The following is a 19,909-nucleotide window of genomic DNA, read 5'->3' as shown; positions in this document are numbered from 1 at the left end:
CACTGTCAGCCACAGCTGGAATCAAACCAAAATGACCAAAATTATCAGATACCAGGCCCTTCTCTGCAGGCTTTTTCCTTTTTTTTTTTTTTCCCACAATCATCAATAAATAATAATAATGAAAAAATCCTTTTACACAATAATTCCCCCAGCCCTAAAAAGCAGCTAGGGGAGATTGTGGTATGCACAGTCTTGCATTTGATTTCGACACAGATGGGCATGACTGCAAAATCAAATGCTCTCTGGAATCAAATCTTTCCCCACAGAAAATGATAGTCCTAAATAGCAGTTTTTGCCTAGCAAAGTATTAACATAGTTTAACACCAACAAATTCTGACTTTGTTCACATGAATGTACTCATGCTGACTTTTAGGGGAATGTACACATGGAAGCGAAGGTAGCCCACAGACCTAAACTGTTTGAAAGTAATGGCAAATGTACCCTTGGCTTTCTGTGGTGTCAGGACTGGCCCTATAAATATATAATTCAGCTGTACTTACAGAAACATAATGGCAGATCACCCAAAAATATCTCAATGAAAGATTTATGAAATCATATTCTATGCAGCATTCTGATGGCATTTGATAGAAAGATGACAACAGACATAAGAACCACTTCAAAAGCTGTAGCACTAAGTAATTGAGCCCTAGGCAGACTTAGCTCTTTCTGGATACCAGACGTATTTATTTTATCTTACTTCCATACTTTTATCTGAGCATACAAAGAAAATACTCAGGAAAATGCTGGGTGAGAGAACTAGACTGAATGCACGTCGTATGCTCAGTCCTTGAGCCTGCATTTAAAACAATTCAGATTAGCACATTGGTGAATATTAAAGCAGAATCTTTTCAGCTCTGCATGAACAAACATTTTTAGACTTTCCATAAGATGATGGCATTTGGGGTATACGTAGTAGATAACAAGCATAATTTTCCTTCTGGAAGCAAAACCATTCACTGAAATGTCCCAGACAAGCAGAAGACAGGTGTACGGTTTGAGGACACTGCTCGTTACACATAATCGGTCTGGTTTCTGCCTGAAAGCAGAACCTGCTGGCTTTCTTCTCTGGGTGTTCCTACCTACCCACAAGAGGAGGGCTGAGTGTTCAGGGCTGCAGAGATGGTTCCACTCTGCAGTGCAGCAGGGTGCTATGGCGCTTGAGCTAAGGAAACCTGGAGCTGGCTTATCCCAACAGCATTACACATCATAGCCAGATAAACAGCTAGCTGTACAAGTCAGTAGGGCCTTCCCACATGCAGACACCTGAATGTTTTTCCATGGCGCTCTCCAGCTGCCTGGGCACTATGGAAATAGAGGGCAACACTAACTCCCCTGCCTGTGCACTTTCAGCAGACATTCCCTCAGCCCTAAGTGACACCTAGACACAGGCAAAATGACTTGTCATGTGCTGGGCACCTTCACTTCTCCACCAACCCATGTGCTGCTGTGGGAGGACCCTCCAGTTGGAGGATCTCCAGTGCAGATGACTCACATGCCAACCACACTGCTACAGAACCTTACATATTTAAGTATGGAAACAAATGCAATAGAAAAGCACGAAGTACTGTAAAATTTACTTTGTTAATTTGCTCTGACAGCTATATACGCCTCTGGAAATACATTTTGATGTATTATGGGAAGCAAACAGTATAGTGTACAAATAAAGCCTTACTAGCATGAAACCTTCACAGCTCTGAACTGTACAGGAATGCATTTTTACAAATGAGTTTCCCATGTTTATGTGCTAGAAGCAGAGAAAAATCAGCGTAGCCACGTCAGTATGAAAGACATCTACACACATTTCAGGTTTATCTCTTTCCTTCAAAATATAGGTGAAGGCACAGGGAGAGCCCAAAAGAGCAGCAACATACTCTGAACCTTTTTCCTCTAACGTTTGTTGTTTTTTCCCCATTTTCTTTAAATATTTATTCCTGTAAGTTATGCGCTTTGTTAGTAGTTATTACCCAAAACACTTGTGCAACTGTTGCTCACTGGAAGCAACAATTTGTCCTAGTTACATATGGTTTATAAAAGACGCTTTATGCCCTTTTGTTAATATATTTCCAACTCGAGGTCAAAAGAGAAAAATATGCAAAAAACCTTATCAAAATTCATAGATTGCTTCCACCTATTCCTCAACTGATCTCAAGTGGATGCAACACTGAAATGGTAAATGGCTGCTATTTGTGTGCATTCCTAAATGCTACAAATTCTTCCTGAGCTGTTTAGTCAAGGACCACTTTCATTACTGTTGTAGCAGAGCATGCATTCTCTGTGAGCTGCTGAACTACCAGCAAAGATTACTATTGCAGAATCTGCATTTTCTTAATGAAAATGAAGTTGCTTCTGAAAATAAACAAATGTAATTAGCAAGCCACTGCTGTGTGAAATTTGCACCATTCTCTTGTTAACCTATATGTCAAAACGTATTACTTGTGTGCATGTAAATTTGTATTTGCAGTTCAGTAACCTCGCAGATCATGATCTAACCACTTTGGAAACATAATCTTACAAGAAATAAAAACAAATCCAGTGCCTTGTTGTAGTTTGTTATTTTATTAGAGGCTTTCTCTTCAGCACTTTTAGCTGCTTAGGGCTTGATCTTCATAAACTGAACCCTATCTACAAGGAGTCATATTATTTCCACAACAATTTTTAATTCCTTCCCTGCTCGCAATTAAGTCAAATTGGTCCTCTCTTCCACCTAGCTTCCTCATTACAGGGTTGAGCCCAAGTACACAAACTTACAAACATATTATTAAACAACATCATTTCCAGTTACTTGTGGGTGCAAAATTTGGTCTGGTAGGGCAACCTGAAATCCTCACACAAAGAGCTCACTGACCCAAGCAACTGCTAGAATGCATTCTGTATCACCTCCTGAAAGCAGATGAACTCTCCTTGCTGTTCTTAATTTTGAGTGGCCCCATAAGAAGCATGAAATGTTTCATTTCCAGATGCAACTCATCCTGTGATGACCTGCTTTGCCTAGAAACTAGATAAAAACAGGAACTTTGGGTATTAAATGTTCTGCAAGCCAATATTTTATACCAGCCTTCACAAATTAAAAACAAACAGAAGAAAGAACAATTTCATAAGCAGCAGTCCAGCTCCCTGCCTTCGCAGCTCTGGCTGGCAATATGATTTCACCACCACCTAAATTACTTCTCCCACTCCCTCACAGAACATACAGCAGCAGAATTGCCTTTTTGTACCTTCTGCTGCTCAGAAACTGCAGGAACTCACACACTTGAACAGTGATGCTGGTTGATAGAGATGGATCTATTGAATCCTGCTCCCCTCCTGCACCTGGATACAGCTCATTTGTCCCCTCCTCAAGCAGTAGACCATGCCAGCTATACAGCATCGGGTCCACTTTTCCTGACATACAAAAAGTCTTTGAAATACACAGACTCCCACTTTTGCAGGGAGCACATTCAAAACTAGCTCAACTCTGCAGTGTTACTCTTAACTAAAAGTCACATTAGAGTTGGAACTGCTCATTTGCCCTGTTCCCCAGTCTGACAGTACAGATATCCTCTCTTTCTTTTTCTTTTCCATTTCCAGCTGGAAAGTGGAAAAGGCTCAGGGAAGAAATACATGCACAAAGTTACAGAGCATCTTCCTTGTGATGAGTAACTACATAAACCAGTGCATTTCAATCCAGAAAAGGAGACAATGAATGATGCAATTTTGTGAAGTCAATGGGGCACAGAGAAAGAGTATAGCTATGACTGATTATTCTCTCTTCAAATAAAGAACAAGGTGATGACAACAACAACAACCAAATAGGAATCAGGATGGAAACAACCAAACGAGACAGCTCATCAGACAGTGAAGAGTTGAGACACAGAACCCACTGCAGAAAATATGGTGGGTACCAAAAATTTACATGTCTTCAAGGACTGACAGTTGTCATTGAACAGATATCTGCTCTGGATAATTAAATACATTACAACCACATTTAGCTTAGGAGTCTCTTGAGTTTCTGAGTGGTCAGAAACCTGGAAAACTTTTGAAAAGAATCAGGCATGCTCATCCAGCTCTTACCCTCTTCCAAAGCTGCCCTTGGGAACAATGCCCCAGCCACATGGGCTGACCAGTACAGCAGTTCTTACAGATCCAAGCCTGACAATAGGCTGTCCAGACCCAGAACAAAGACTTCCACAAACACAATTCCCACAGAAGACATCTAGTGTCTGCTTCCATTTTATCAACAGAACTCTTCACATTCTCCCTGTAGTAACTTCTCTGAAGCGCTGGCTTATTTCTATGTAGTAGAGTCATTATTTTTTTGAGATAGAAAGCTAGTTAAGCATTGCTGCTGAGATTTTGTTCTTGTGCCATGAATCGCCAGTGTGATGACAATGAAAATGGACTGTAGGGGAACACTGCACTACTCTAATATACTGATCCTTGGAATCTACAGTTTTTTCCCTCCTTTAATATGGTTCAGTGATATATGTACTGTACTATCTTTTTTGCTCACCTTTCCTCTCACCTCTATAGTTACACATGCTGGAGGACAGACCTGACATCAGCACTTCAGTTATTTTATCAAGAATGGTTGAAACTGGTCCTTAAAATCTGGGGACCATTATCTGTTATTAATACCTCCAGAATATTATCCAGAGCAAAACCAGAGATCAGAGCATGCTTAAGAGCTGCAGTCTGTGTGCTCAGTAACACCTCACCTATCAGAGAAGAGCAATCCAATTCTCCTGATTCAAACAGACTTGTATGACTTTGCAACAACTGAGAAGACTACAATGTTCCATTACCCTTGTTCTCTGCTTCTTGTATCACTTCAGATCTTGCTTTCACGCAGTTTCCAACATATACATATCTTTGCCTGGTGAAAATCAGGAGCAGACACAGGCCTAGCCGTGTGCCTTTACTTCTCAGATGATGAACAATATGGATGTCAGTATTTCCAGTCTCATGCTATCTGTCAGGACAATGTCTGGCTCCTCCATACGTACTTTCTATACAGTCCTACCTTTTACACTGGGAACTGGTTTGTCTTCTCTAAGTGACACGCAGAAGGCTTCAGCAGGGGAGCTGACTGCAGACTGAGAGCAGTGGTTAGACTGATGTCTACCATTTTGCTATATAAATGAGGAATATTCAAGAAAACTTATGTTTTCAGATTCACATTAAGAATGTCCAAAATCTGAAGCATTTTCATAGTTTTCTTCTCTGCTCCATTTGCTTCTTTATGGAGGAAGACAGTTACCCAGCTCACAAGCTGTACTTATGGTCTAGCACTGTTGATAGTACCTCACAATTATCTGTTGTTTTGAAGATGAGATCACAACAATTTGTCCTCTCCAATAGGATATCTACTCAAAGTTGCCACATGCAACACACCCTTTGTCTTCAATGCTCTAGTTTCTTCCATTCTGGTTATACCTCAGTAAACAATGTGTAATTGTCCTGAATCATGTGCCAGTTGTTCAGTGTGGGAGAAGAACTAGAATGAAGACAAGAGAACTAAGCAATGTAGACCTTTGAGGTCTACCAGCAAGAAATTATTGGAAAAAACTAGCTGGGACTAATTAGTCCCTGACTGTCAAATTCTTGGGTGGAAAGATTTGGTGATAAACTGCATACAAACCACAGACACTGTGCTAACTGCTTCTTTTCTGAGTGGCAAACTGACTGATGGTGACTGACTTTTACATACACATCCTCTCCTTTCTACCTTGCAAAAGGCAGCTTGAGCTGTGCTGAAAGAACCCAACTGGAGTTGGGAGTCATTCCTGCCATCAGTAAGAAAGAAAGAATCCCGCTTATCAATGTGCAGCTTCACACAGACAGCTGCTCTCCAGCTCCCAAGTCCACAAATTACAAGGATATATCAGATTATAAACTGACGAATATTTTTTGCACCATTTTCCTGACAAAACCTTATGTTATGTACTGTTAAATGTGTTGTCAATTACATATTATATGAATTAGTTGAAACAACTCATCTCGAGTCCCCCCCTTCAGCTTACAGTTTGAGGGCTAAGAGAAAAGACAGATTGTTTTCACACGGTACTAAAATAAACAGAAAGACCAGACACCCTTGAAAAATCAAACTCAAAACCATTTCTTAGAATGTCACACAAAGTAGCACAAGACATTAGTTATGATGATAGTAATTAGCACCCAGACGTACTCAGTCAATATTATATTTCCTCAGCTAGTAACCGCACTCTATCACAGGACAAGAGAAAAAGAAGTGGATTGTAGAAATATTTTGCCTTGTTTCAGTAATCTGTCTCTCAATCACTTGCTTTTTCTTTCTCCCCTAAAACACCGCAAGTGGAACAGCATCTCTCAAAAACTAATGCATTTGTAGTCTTTAAGATCTTCCACTATTCCATTTTTCCAGGCAAGAGAGCTTATGTTGGCAATCTGACCTTGTTCCAATCAGACCAACAGACTTAAACAAGAGGATGGGGTACACTCAAACCCCTCTCTTTTCAGCCCTCTTCCCCTGCAAATGTCTCCCCCATAGCTGACCAGCACTTCTGCAATGCTCTCCCATTTAATCCCTGCCCTCAGTGGCACTGCACAGAGGTGACTAATTGCCACTTACCAAATTGTTCTGGCCTGCCCAGGGACTGGGCTCCTGATTGCCCTCCATGCACCATGCCAGATCTACAAAGCCACCCACACATTTCCTTTGTAGCTCAAGACTGATCATACACAAAGAGCAGATCTATGAAAGCAGATACACAGTGGCTTTTCAGAGCAGAATGGAGCGGAAGATTAGGAAATCACCTGTAATAATTCTTCCCTTTCTAGTGTGAATTCCTAAGAGGCATTTTCTTCTCTTCCAGAGCTGTTGTCCTCCCTGTAAGGGCTCAGCTGTTAATGTCACTATCTTTTGAAACAGGTCATGATAATGGCAAGCTTGTTTTGGGCATACTGCTTCAAGCTCATTAATATGCATGTTCTCTCTCCATTCATTTGTTTCTCTATTTACTTTGAAGTAGCCTAGCTGGAACCTGCATTGCTTTTCTGCATTAAGACTCTTGGCTGGCATTTTTCAGCTTGCTGCATCTGGTTTTTGTTGATCCTGTGTTGGGGCTTTTTTTCTTTTCTCTTTTTTTTTTAAATCTAGGTTGGAAATGGGACAGAATATTGCAAAAGTCAGTTAATAGCACATCAAGTGACATTTGGTGCCCGACTGAATGCATTTCTTGGCCTCCTCACCCTTTCCACTGAGAGATGTTCTTTCTACTTGCTCTCAAACTGACTTTGTTTACATTGCAAATTTTAGGGCAAGTTACATCTCTGTATTTGTCAAGCTCCTGCCTCAGGGGAGAATAGCTCTTCATTGTGCATCTACCAAAAAATAACAACACCTGGGTTACCATAAGGCTCTCTTCTAAATGTCTCTTCCACCTGAAAGAGCTATTTCCAGCATGGGAGGAGAAATCAACTTTGACTCAGATATCAAATTCTCAGTATGATAAGGAAAAGTGATTCAACTGTCTTCTTTTATTTTTGGCTTTGTGATTCGGGAGCAGTTCATTGTTCAGATGACACAGTCAGTCATAACTGAATTTCTGTGAGGGGGAAGAGTATAAGCATTTATGTAATATTCAGAGGTCATTTTATATTAATATCTCTCCCGAACAGATTAGTCCCAACCTTGTTTGTTGCAACAGGCCCATGCCTTTGTCATCTAAATTCATTAAGGGGTGAAAGACTTGGACATACTGTTTTCCTCAAAATACCTGCAAAAATAGCCAGTTAGCTAGTTTCTCTTGAGGCTGCGGGTCATTATAAGTTAGGTTTGCTTCCTACCAAGTCCATTCCTAGCAAATTTGCAAATAAACACACAATCTTCTTGAGTACTCCCTACCAACAACAGTTTCTTCTCAACAGATAGCCATTAGAAAAGTAAAGAACGTATCCTGAAGCATGTGAGAGGATGAGGTCAGGAGCAAAACATCAAGCCTGTCTAAGCAGAGAGTGGAGCTGTCTGATTATATAAATTCACTGGCCTCTTCTGGAAGGTTACAGGAGAAAAAGAAAAAAAAGAAAAAAAAAAAAAAACAGGTACAAACTCCTTTTTTAGCAGACTCTAAGACACTGCTAAGCCAGTGTATCAAAGCTATGATAGCTTAATGGAGCTTCTTTTCAATCTGCTTTTAACAGTGTCCAGTTACACTGATGAAATACAAAATTCAGCTCACAGCCACTGGCTGAGGCAGCTGACCATAGTCGAGATCTACTGCTGCTCAGTCTTGGCTTAGTAACTAAATATTCTCCAACAGGAGCAGTAGGAAGGATATAAAATCATTTTAAAATCCATCACACACTACAATGCAGTGAGCATCTGCAAGATTGATAAGTGAATGCGGGTACAGCAATTCTAAGAGCTAAAGTGGCCACCTGTGGAGGAACTAACAAAGCAGAGCTGAGAGCATGCACCAAAATATTTTCTTCTTCTATTTTTTTTTTTTTTTCCCCAAAAAATTACCTCACATAGTTGCTTTCAGTACCTTAAAGCAGATGAAATCCATCTCGGTGAACCCTTGAAACTGAATTGTTATTCCATAGAAATAATAAAACTGATTACCCGAGGATTAGTGTGTTTAGCTTTGCTCCTAATAAAAGCAATGGAAAAAGATCAGAAGCTCTGTGATTGTCACAGCACAGTCATTTATAATTTGAAACAGATCTGGTAAAAGAATGCATGTCACTTCATCAACCAAAAAGGGTAACAGATAAGAGAGAGCATGTTACAAAACAATTTAACTCACGGTGGCTAATTTCTGTACATCTTCATCAGATGCTCCCAATGAAGCGAGTCCTATCTCTTGTGAAAACTGGGCAAACTTAGGATCAGCAAGTAGAGGCACATGTCCCAAAAGTTCATGGCATGTATCCCTAGAGGAATGGAAATGAGAAGAGAGCCATTACAGGAATAAATGCTGCATTAATTCCATAATTAATTTAACATAAATCATTTCATATGGGTCAGACCTCTACTCAAAACCTCTTACCACAAAACACGTTTTTTACATTATGGTTCTTTCCTATGCAAAGTTCTACAGAAAGACATGGGTTTATTTCTATTAAATGTGCTAATGCCACTTTTTCCATGATTTCCCCATTGTTTACAGACTAGCTGGGAAAGAACAATCCCTGTTGTCTTCCAGGCTTAGTTCCATGAAGAGCAAATTGCTTGTCTTAAAAGTTTACAGCAATTATATACATATAAATCAAGTTCAAAATCCAACTCAAACTCTTCCTCCGTTCCCCTTTCCACATCCAGGTACAGCTCTACCACCAAACGTTTTGCAGCTTCCCTGTAGAAATGTGGTGCAATAATTACAAAGGTATCTGCTATGTCTAATATTACATTTTGCCTTGACTTCCTACTGTAATCAGTGGTTACTTTTCTTATGAAGTCCAGTTCTCACCGAGCGGGTTTCAGAAATAAGCAGATAACCTGTCTTGTTTCAAGAAAGAACTACTGTCTTCACCTGTAAGTGCATTATTAGTCACAACACAGTGCAAATACAAATCTACAAAAAACTGCTAACCAAACAAACAAAAGTGCACATGCATCATCTACAAAAGCTCTCAAACAATTCTGAAAGTTTTGGTGCATTTGTTCACAGAAAATAATGGACTTGGTAGTAAAGTTCACTTTAAAAATCGGATCTGACATTTCCTTTGCTTTTGTCTCTTCAAAGACATTTCTCTTGTTGTTTTTTTTTGTTTTGTTTTGTTTTTCTCTTTTAAGCTGTAAACAAATGTTTTAAAGGCAAGGAAAAAACATCAAGTTTTCTGCTTTCTATCCAAAATCATCCAATTTGTCTTTTATAAACTATTTTTGTTCTAAAAGACACAGAACCTGACACTTCAGATAAATCATAAACAGAAAAACAACGCTATATATAATTTAGAGTTTTCTATACTTATTCACTATCCCTTACCATAAAGTCTGTGCCAACTGCGCCTAGATAGTATCTTCTGAATGTGTGCAAACCAACATTACCACAGCACTTCTGGCATTCCTAGTTCGCTTCAGCAACAGCCTATCAGAAATGTAGTTAGGGTATTACAGGCCATCTTCTCAGCTCAGATGGTCTCACTGACATATGCTTACCAACACTTGTTCATGTTACATTCACACTTTTTGGTGAGATGCATACAGCTCTGAAGTTGTGTGTGACAAGTTGGAATTAAGTTCACATTTGAGTAATTCACTCGATCATCTAGAATAATTACCAAATCTCATTTCTCTTCTTTCCTAGGCATAAGTACTTCCAAAAGATGCGGGGGACATAAGTAGATGCTCATGACACATGAGCACATGTTCCACAGACATTAACTAGAGATTCAGTTGCACTGACTGAGTGCACTGCCTAAAAAAGAGAAGGCTGAGGGGAGGCCTCATGGCGGCCTACAGCTCCTCTTGAGGGAAGCAGAAGGGCAGCACTGAGCTCTGCTCTCTGGTAACAGCAACAGGATCTGAGCTGTGCCAGGGGAGTGTCAGGCTGGGGATTAGGAGAATGATCTTCACTAGAGGGTGGTCAGGCCCTGGAACAGGCTGCACGGGGCAGTGATCACAGCACCAAGCCAACAGAGTGCAAGAAGCATTTGGACAACGCTACTGACATAGGATTTGATTTCTGGATGATCCTGTGTGCAGCCAGGAGTTGCTTTCAATGATCCTTATGGGTGCCTTCCAACTCGGGATCTTCTAAGATTGTATGATTAACTTTATTGTGTTCTTATCTTTCTATTCAACAGCTAAGAAACATGTTCGATATGTACAGTTGTCCAGGAACAGTATCAGACTTAGTTACTTAGCTAAAGAAAACTGTTTGCTTTTTTTTTTTCCTACCTCTTTCCCCAGTAAACTTTGTCTTCCTGAAAGTAAAACCTTTTCTCCCTTCTTTCTACATCACAGCATGTCCTTTTAAAGTACAGGAGAGTCCTGCTTTCTCTATCTGTTTTTCTTCAAAAGCAGCTGACAAGAAGGCTTTTCTTTTCTTGCCTCCACACCCTTTTGCTTGGTGGTGCTCTTAAACATGAAATATGATCAAAGTTTCCTACCACAAGACCTGTAGCTTAGATAGTTCTCCTTTCCTCATTAGAGTTCAGGCTTGAAAAATTGGCTTGCTCTGCATGGTATCATCTCTTTGTTCAGGAGATGGTTTGCACCACTTGAGTGGATAATCATCAGAGGGTAATGACCCTTTTTTATTAATTCAGTTCCAGTCTCAACAATTTCTTGTCATCTCCTGCAAGGTTTAGCTCACTAATAACACAAAGAACTGCAGGAAAACAGAGTTTGCTGTATGATGGATACACTGAGAGAATTACCAGCGCCAAACAATTCACTGGAGGAATCTGATTTCTCTAGCCATTTCCTTCAATGCAGAAAGGGACCACAAATGCATTCTCTGGAAGTCCAGAGCTCCTAACTCTACTTGCCATCCACACTGAAGAAATCAACACAGATCGCTGAACACTTCACCATTTCAGATCTATTTAGGGTAACTTCATACTAGTAGTTCAAATAGGGAGAACAAAGAAAATGAAGTGGGACTGGCTTCAAGTTCCTGGCTCCAGGAAGGATTCTGCTTGTGGTACCTGAATGAGTGTCTTCATCTCTATTTTCCTATGCAGAAGTTGCAGCTCCCAGAAACAAATAAGCAGAGACGTGTTATTCCTAGTTCTGCACCAGGACACAGTCTCTTTATGTCACTTCCACCCTTGCACACAAAATGAAAACAGACAAAGGCTAGCCTAGCCCTATAAACTTGTCTTTCTCCTAGTAAGAGGAGAATGCGGAAGCAGAAAATACTTCTCTTATGCCTTTAGCTTGTAGATTTTTCCATTAAAACTATTGTTTTAAATGAGTAGTTGTAAAGAAGGAAGCTTGAGACACAAAGAGCACGGGGAAAATCAAAAAAACAAAACAATAACAGAAAAACACCACAAAATCCAGCACTTTCCAGGAAGAACCATGAACCTGCATTTGAGATTGTCATTGGAGTCTCTTAGATTTCCCTGCCAGTCTGGTCCTTTATAGATAGTCTAAACAACATAATTCTTTGCTTAACTACCAAGGCTTGATTCTTTTGTTTTGTTTTATTCAGAAAATAATTAAGTTCCTATAATTTATTCCCGCACATTGCTCAGAGAAAATAAGATTTTTGTAAAGCGCTTTTCACAGCAAAACATTTTTCTTGAAGTAAATTAGTTAGCAGAGCAGAGGAAATCTATATAACTCTGTGAATGCAGTAGGAACATAATGAAACTCAGGAAGAAATGTTTTAAAATGCATACAGTAGTGATACAGATCAAACCAAATGAACTCTCTAATTTGTATCTTGCTCTATAGTCTGGGTGTTAAATCTGATGGAAAGCCCACTGAAGTCAAAAGGAGTCTTTTTAGCAGGTTTATATCATTGAAATGCAACATCTACCAAGCCATGGGCCTGCAGCAAACCTCATTATGGTCCCATATATGAACCAGTACATCTCAGGGCACTGCAGCTGCTGCAGAAGATGAAGAGCTCTCCCTGCTCAAGTCAGTTTAGTTTTGCCGTTGATTTCAACAAAGCCAGAATTTCACTCTACATTTCCAATAACAATTACTATGTGCTTGACTTTCTGAAAAGAAATCACAAGCAATTTGAAAGGGATTTTCAAGATCTTCCTATGGAGCTTCTCCTAGTCAGTGCACATTTTAAATAGTTTCAGAACAAGCAGGTCTGCAGAAAGAAAGCAACATAATTAGGGCATGACAACTTTGTTCCTTTGTTAGTCATATTTAGAGCTGTTAAGACCAAAACCTGAATTTTTAAGCTCAGCCCCAAAAGGGAACAAAAATACTCATTGAATTTCAACAAGTGTTACCAGGTAGTGACTTTCCAGATGCCACAACTAGAAAGGATACAGAAAACCATTGTGATTGTTAAGATTTTAGTATGATACATGGTGTAATTCTGAAAGCAAGCAGTATCCTGAAAACTATACAGGTCACAAATATCCAAATCAATGAACCAGAGAACATTAGCAAAAATACAGGCACGCTTACTTGTTTTCTGGAAAATGTTCCACTTGGAGTTACATACCTGAATCCCCCATCAGTAGATGAAAACACACTCCTAATTTTATATTAAGTTAATAAAAATCTGAGTACTGCTGAGTATTGGCAGGTGTTGCAAACACCAAAGGAAGTATTTGGTGCAATGCCTAGTATTTCCTAAATGTAATTTCTTTTTTTTTTTTAAATATCTGCAGATGTTCTCAGACAGACCAGAGAAGGTCCAACACCATACATATAGGCTCCTCTTTCTGGGTTTTACGTTGTAGCAATTACCCTAAAACTTGCAAAAATTAACCTCCTAATTACAGAGATCACAGGAGTGCATTAATTCCCAGATCAGCACCAATACAACATGAATGCAAAACTAGCCTCACAGTACCTCAGCATCTCTCTGCTCTGTTCAAGTGCTGAGGAAAAGATGAGTAGATATGTGTGGTACAGCACCACCTGCTGACTCTGTCCAGAATAATGTTAGAACATTTTTAGATGCAGCTTAATATGCAGTACCATTAATCCTTTCACATCCAAAAAATACTAGTCCATGGTTTCAGCACTCTATTCGGGAAATCAAAGTTAGGCATGGGTCCAAATGTTTACATGACTGAAGCTGAATACGTACATATGAACCCTTTATTTTTGCCAAATTTTACAGGAAGCTGAATAAGCTGAATGATCAATGCTGCAATTTCATGCTGGCTTTCTGGTAAGTGATTGACTGAGTAAATGCCAGATAGCAGATGCTTTTGGTGAAACTACCTCCATACTAGCTGGCACATTACTACTGCACAGGGCACAACATATATAACACAAGGACTAAAATCACTTTAATCTTTTTTTCCCCTCCAACTTTTCATCAAGAGATCAACAGTACACAGTACAAAGTTCAGCTGTGGAGACTGGCCCCAAAAAGATAAATGGAGATACAAGGAGGCCAAACTATAATTCCAAAAGCACACTTTTTCAAGAGATTCAAGGTTTCCTTTTCAAGCTTCTTTCCTTAGTTGTACATCAGAAAAATCAAATTATAGTCACTCTTTCAAAACACGTATCTGAAAGCTCCATCTTCCACTGCAAAATAATACAGGTAGATTTTTTTTGATCCACCATATAAATAACACAGCTATTTAAGACCTTTTTAAAAAGTCCATGAGAAAACTGCTAATTAAATTCAGGTTTATCAGAGTGAGGGTTTTATCACTGACAGGGTAACTACATTGGTGGCACAGTTCCTCTATTCAACTTTGGCCAGTTCACTTGGGTCTTTAAGAATCCTACAAACATATTTTTTCACCACTGAAGCAAATGAAGCAACTTACGGTTCTGGGGTGTAGAGAGGATCTGAGCCATGTCGTACATACTGAGTACAGTGAAAAACTCTGTATGCTAAGCCAGCTAAGAAGTCTCGGGGAGAGAGATATCCAGCAACTGGTCTCACTGTGAAGCCAGACCTTTCTGAAGTGAAGGAAATAACAAAAAAAAACAAAAACATATTATATATTACTATATCAATTTTTAAGAGTAGACAACAGTCTGCAGTTTATTACCGGGAGCATGGTATGGAGAGTCTTGGCTGAAGATCACTATACATCATCTTCATCTATGAAGTACAAGAATTGTTTTGCATTGCAAGCATATGTTTAATGAAAACAGCCTGAGGTACTTCAAAGTTTGTTAGAATAGCTGTACAAAAAGGAAGGTAAGGGATGTTCACAAATTACAAAGCATCTGATTTTTACATCTGGTAGCAAAGTAGGAGAAAGTTACCCAAAATAGAGGATGACTTCAGCAAAAGGTACTGAAAACAAACAGAACAAAATAGGATAAAACCAAATCTGCCCTTATTTTTACAGATAAATACTGCTTTGTGACAGTAAAATACTGAATTTCAAATCTGAAGTCCTCATTTAAATGTTTAACAAAGTGTTCAGTTGACAGATTAGTCCCAATGGAGAATTATTTCGTATTGAGTAACTTTGACAAGGACATTTCTCTCACAAACTCGTTCTTAATTTCTTGCAAGTGTTTACAGGAGATTGTTCCATTCATGTCTTCAATAGGTATTACTGTGTTCCATTCAGTCTAAAAACAGATTTGTGAAAAAAAATGCTGCTTTTTAAGTTTCTAGTGAAGAAAAACTAAGCCCGTTTCCTTAGGGATCATAGTGCAGTCTATGAGAATCCCAGAAGGGCACATCAAAATGAGTCAACTATCAGTAAATCAACTATTGACAAACAAGAGTTAAGGATGAAGCAGGGACTGGGGAAAGTAAGCCTCTCGTTATCAATTTCGAATTTCTTTTAGTTAAAAATTTACTTTGCATGCTTGGGAGACCACACTTAGCCTTTTTTCTTTTTTTCTCTATGTAACACTTCACAGCCAATAACATTATTTTCTAAACACGTCTTTATTTGAATTCCTGAGCTCCTGAGGAGGATTTAGGAATATGCATGTGTGTCTGAAGGAACCCCTGGGAGAAAAGAAAACCTTAATTTGAACACTTTGGCAGCTGCAGAGTTAAAAATTAACAGGTTCTTCTTGTATGCCACTTCTCCTTCCACATGGGATACATTTCCATCACAGGTGAGAAAGCAGACTATTTTCAAACTTAAATGTGTAATATCCTGATTTTTTAAAAATACCATAGAAGTTGTAGATCATCCATGGGACCTCACTGAGTTTTCTCCATACATCAATGTGAGCTTCATGAGGTTTTAAGCATTCAGGAGAGCCTATTTTCCTTTTTCCATAATTGCCTAGATACGGTGGGAACACACACCGTGGTTACCAGGACACCCACCCTTTGTAATCAGAACAGCAGAGCTAACTCAGCAATTTTTCATCACATAGAAGAACTTTTCTCCCTGTGTAGGACCAAACCAATGCAGCATGTGACTATTTATTTCACTCATCTCAGCATCATACCTGCAAACACACACAACCGTCCTCACTCAGCAAATCCTCTTCCTATGTGGTATAAACCACAGCTGGCTGACAGTACTGGGAGCCTTTCCATTCAATATGTTTTGCATTATATTATAACAGAAAGGAGTGTTTTCAAGAAGCATTAACTACTGATAAATCAAACATGAATCTTACCTTTAAGAAAAATAGAAACGTCTTCCAGCTGAGGCACATTATCCTCTCTGTATCCACAGTACTTGGTCAGCAGAGGAAAGTTTTTTAAATATTCACGGCAAGCATGGGTGGGATAGAGTTTACTGAGTTCCCTGAACACCACTCCCCATGTTTTAATTTCTTCAGCTGTGTACTCCACTCTGGGAATGGGTTGACCACTGTTGGGAAATAAATGGATAAAAAAGGGAGAGAGAGTATATTTGAATACAATCAGATTGTGTATCGACTCTGGATGGCAAAATTTATGTGCTCCTTAAATAACTACATAAAGCCTGTTAAAAAACAAACTACTTTAAAGTGATAACTAGATGCTTTTTCCTTTGAATTTCTTCCTAATATGTTGTACATATTATATTTATTTCATAAGAACTGCATTTCTTAATAAGCAGTGAGAATATTTCCATAACAGAAAGGAGGATTTCTTATATGATGCATTTATATACCAAAGTATTAGCTCCGCTTCCTGCCACTCTCGTTTTTGTAATGGTTAGCTGAAGATCCAAATTCAGTTTAACTTGTACATCCAGTAGGACCATCAGTTGATTGCATGCTCTATCCGTTCCCTACAACACATTCACAGACTATCGTTTTAAAAATGAAGATTAGGCAATTATCTAGATGTTTAGAAGCATATAGAAACAACAAAATACATATATTTATTATTTAGACCATTGCGCACGTGCGTTTGAAACCCCACATTCATTCAGGACTACATGATGAGGAAGCCCACCTCAGAGCCAACAGCCCAGAAAAAAAAGAAACTAAGACTTTAAATACATCTCTCAGTATTTTTCTTCCGCACAATTTCTCTGCCTCCTCTGCCTTAGATAGATGCAGAGAAATTGCAGAGCAGGAGCCTCCCAGGGAGCTTGCTGATCTGTCTCTGACATCCAAGATTTGCCTCGAGTGGTTACAGCTAATTCAAAACTGAATGACAGCACAGAGTGTGAGGGGCTCCTTCCAATCTGCACTGCCTTGTATTTAGCTTTAAGGAATTTCCTATGGCATAGTCTTCATCTTTCATTATGACTTCCCTCTAGAAATTTCATAATCTTTCTCTGGATTTAATGTTCACAATCTACTGCGAGCAACTATGAAATCTGCCATCTCCTCAGGTATCCTTCTCTTCTCTCAGACTGTTGAGAAAGACGTATCAAGCAGAGGGATTCCACGTCCCTACCTCCCACAACCCCGCCACAATGCCAACACCATGGGTACTCCCAGATCAGTGCTGCAGCATTCTCTGAAGTCCCAGACAGCAGCCTTGGCTGGCTCACCAACAGAGTGCACAAGGAAATCCCACCGCAGCAGGAGAACTACAATACTATATATTTGCTAAGGCAGTTGAGTTTCCCTCCTGGCTCTCACCTGGTTTATAATCCTGTCTTCACCATGCCAGGTAACAAGGAATGAGCCCTCTTGTCACATGCGACTGCTTTTAAGCAGTCTCTCCATGCACAAAGAGAAGAACCTCTGCCCTACATTCATATGTGGTTGTCCCCTTATCTTTATTGGAAACTTACTATTTAATCCCCTTGCCTTTCACTGTATCAAAGTATTTTGATCCATAGCAGTACCTGTCAGTCAAAGGATACTTTGTATGAGGCACTCACACTTGTCAAAGGAGCACTGAACATCCAATACATTAAATCTGCTAGTTCCCCTTCAGCCACTCTTTTGCAGACACGACAAGAATTGCAATGCATGTAGTGAAGCATTGCTCACCAGCAGAAGCTGCACTGGGTCCATGTCTGTCATGCTGTGGGAGTCAATCCTTCAGATCCAGTATCTGTCTTCACCTGCACAGTCCATCAATCTTAAGCTGCCTGCCAGCTCATGGGAAGCGTAACAGAGCTACTCTAAATGGTATCATACACAACAGGTACAACTACACTGTTACTCCACCCACCTGGGGCTGCCAGAGCTGTGCAGGAGCCTCATCCCTTTTCCCTAGATGCAACCTCTACTATGAATACTGACATTAAAGGTCAGCACTGGCCCAGCAATGCAGAAGAAATCTGAGCACCGGTGGAAAAAACAAAAAGATCAAGATTCTATTTAGCATGTTACTAGAGAGGTATAAAGAAAATCAGGGTCCTGAAGCTTGTTCACTATTCACTAGGAGGTTTATAATATCATAATTGTTTCAATTAATTCATTAGCACTGAAATAAGGTTCACTGAACATTAATTCCTTATTAGAATTTATGCCTAGGAGCACTGATCTTATTTTAAGATGATGGTGATACTGCTTTCTTTATTAAGAGTGCTTTCTTTACTTAGAGGATGGACGTAGCCAGGCTCAAGGGAGGACTGCACCATTCTTTCTCTTTTCTCACCCTCTTACAAGCAATCCCCACCTTGCTTTCATCACCCAATAAATCACACCAAAGGACAGCCTAGTCCATTAAAGGCTAACCTAACCTGAATTTTTATTTCCCCTTATTAAAATGGGGTCTTTCCATTTTGCCATGGTCATGAGCTATCAACTCACATTATGAATTCCCTCTATAAGCCTTGCATTTTTCTTCCAGATCTAATTTTCTCAACACTTTTGCAATCTCTAATCAGTCTCAAAGGGCTAATTAGCAAGTTTAACACATTTTCACTATCTTTAGGATATAAGCTCAGTGAAGGAGGGAGGAATATTTATTTTTTTGGTCCACTTATTTCACAGAGCTGATCTTCATTGATGTGCTCTATTAACACATCTTTCCCTTTAACACCTAGCACCAGCAAGGATCTGCTCCTCTAGGTTCACATCTTAGTGTTTTTCTCTTTGTCCCCAGCTGAGGCCTCTTTATGTTCTATCAAAGAAGGACATCTACTGCTACAGAACAGCATTTCATAAAGGAAATGTCAGTCGGAGATTTTCAACTCAACCAGTTTTGACAGAGTCGTTTCTTTGAGCCAATTTTTTTCTGTGGCCAAATCTCTTCATTACTTTTCTTTAGGAACTAAGTTTGCGGGGTTTTTTTAAACACCAGAGGATGAAAATTAAAAATGCATCAACCTGAGCTTTCACTGAGGAAGAAATACTGAGAGATTAATGACAATGCTCTAAATTTGCCTCTAAGAGAAATCCTTATACCAAAATTGTATTTTACATTATCACGAAGCTCTCCCAACATTTCCTGACAGACCTATTCATTTTGTATAAATAACAAGTAATCTTCAGACCACAAAAGAAGGTGCATTGAGACTGCAGCGTAGTGTCAAGACACCTACACTAACTCTGAATACACCAGCATGGGTAGTAGAAATAGTTCAGCTGTAGTAGCACAGCGTCCTCCTGGAGTTGGTTTTCTCCTCCCTGGGCTGTCTCTGAGAGCAGATGTATCCAGAGACAGACCAAGTGTACAGCCCTGTGGATATGGCATGCCCGAGGGGTGAAAAAAGTCATGTTGGTAGATCTGAGGAGTATGAATGAGTTTTCGCCACATGTTAGGTAACTGTGTGGGTCAGTGGCCTCTAAGCCATTTTTTGGTTCCTGGCTAAAAACATTCAAAGAATCTCATTTTCCTGCTCCTGCTGCTCCCATGAAGAGTGTGAAATCTCTCATAATGTTTGAAAATATCGCTGAGATGAGGGAGTATTTCTGAGCAGATTTACCCCCAAATAACCAACCTCTGTTTCAAATTGTCTGATTTTTGTCATCTGCAGAAGTGGCTACTGAGGCTTTGAAATCTAAAGAAGG

At 39.5% G+C, this 19,909-nt stretch overlaps 1 protein-coding gene across 1 annotated transcript in view; it reads right to left on the bottom strand.

The window, feature by feature from the left end:
- TPH2 (tryptophan hydroxylase 2) overlaps positions 1 to 19,909 on the bottom strand; it is a 50,145-nt gene that overhangs the window by 18,791 nt on the left and 11,445 nt on the right. The window contains exons 6-8 of the mRNA XM_072337165.1: positions 16,175 to 16,371; positions 14,395 to 14,530; positions 8,766 to 8,892 (exon numbers count right to left, since the gene is read on the bottom strand). Of these exons, the coding sequence (XP_072193266.1) occupies positions 8,766 to 8,892; positions 14,395 to 14,530; positions 16,175 to 16,371 (460 nt within the window). The remainder of the gene's footprint in view (positions 1 to 8,765; positions 8,893 to 14,394; positions 14,531 to 16,174; positions 16,372 to 19,909) is intronic.

This window comes from Excalfactoria chinensis, chromosome 1 (genome assembly GCF_039878825.1).
Source record: "Excalfactoria chinensis isolate bCotChi1 chromosome 1, bCotChi1.hap2, whole genome shotgun sequence".
NCBI lineage: Eukaryota > Metazoa > Chordata > Aves > Galliformes > Phasianidae > Excalfactoria > Excalfactoria chinensis.
The sequence above is the reverse complement of the archived record's forward strand: the minus strand, read 5'-3'. Positions and strand labels throughout refer to the sequence as shown.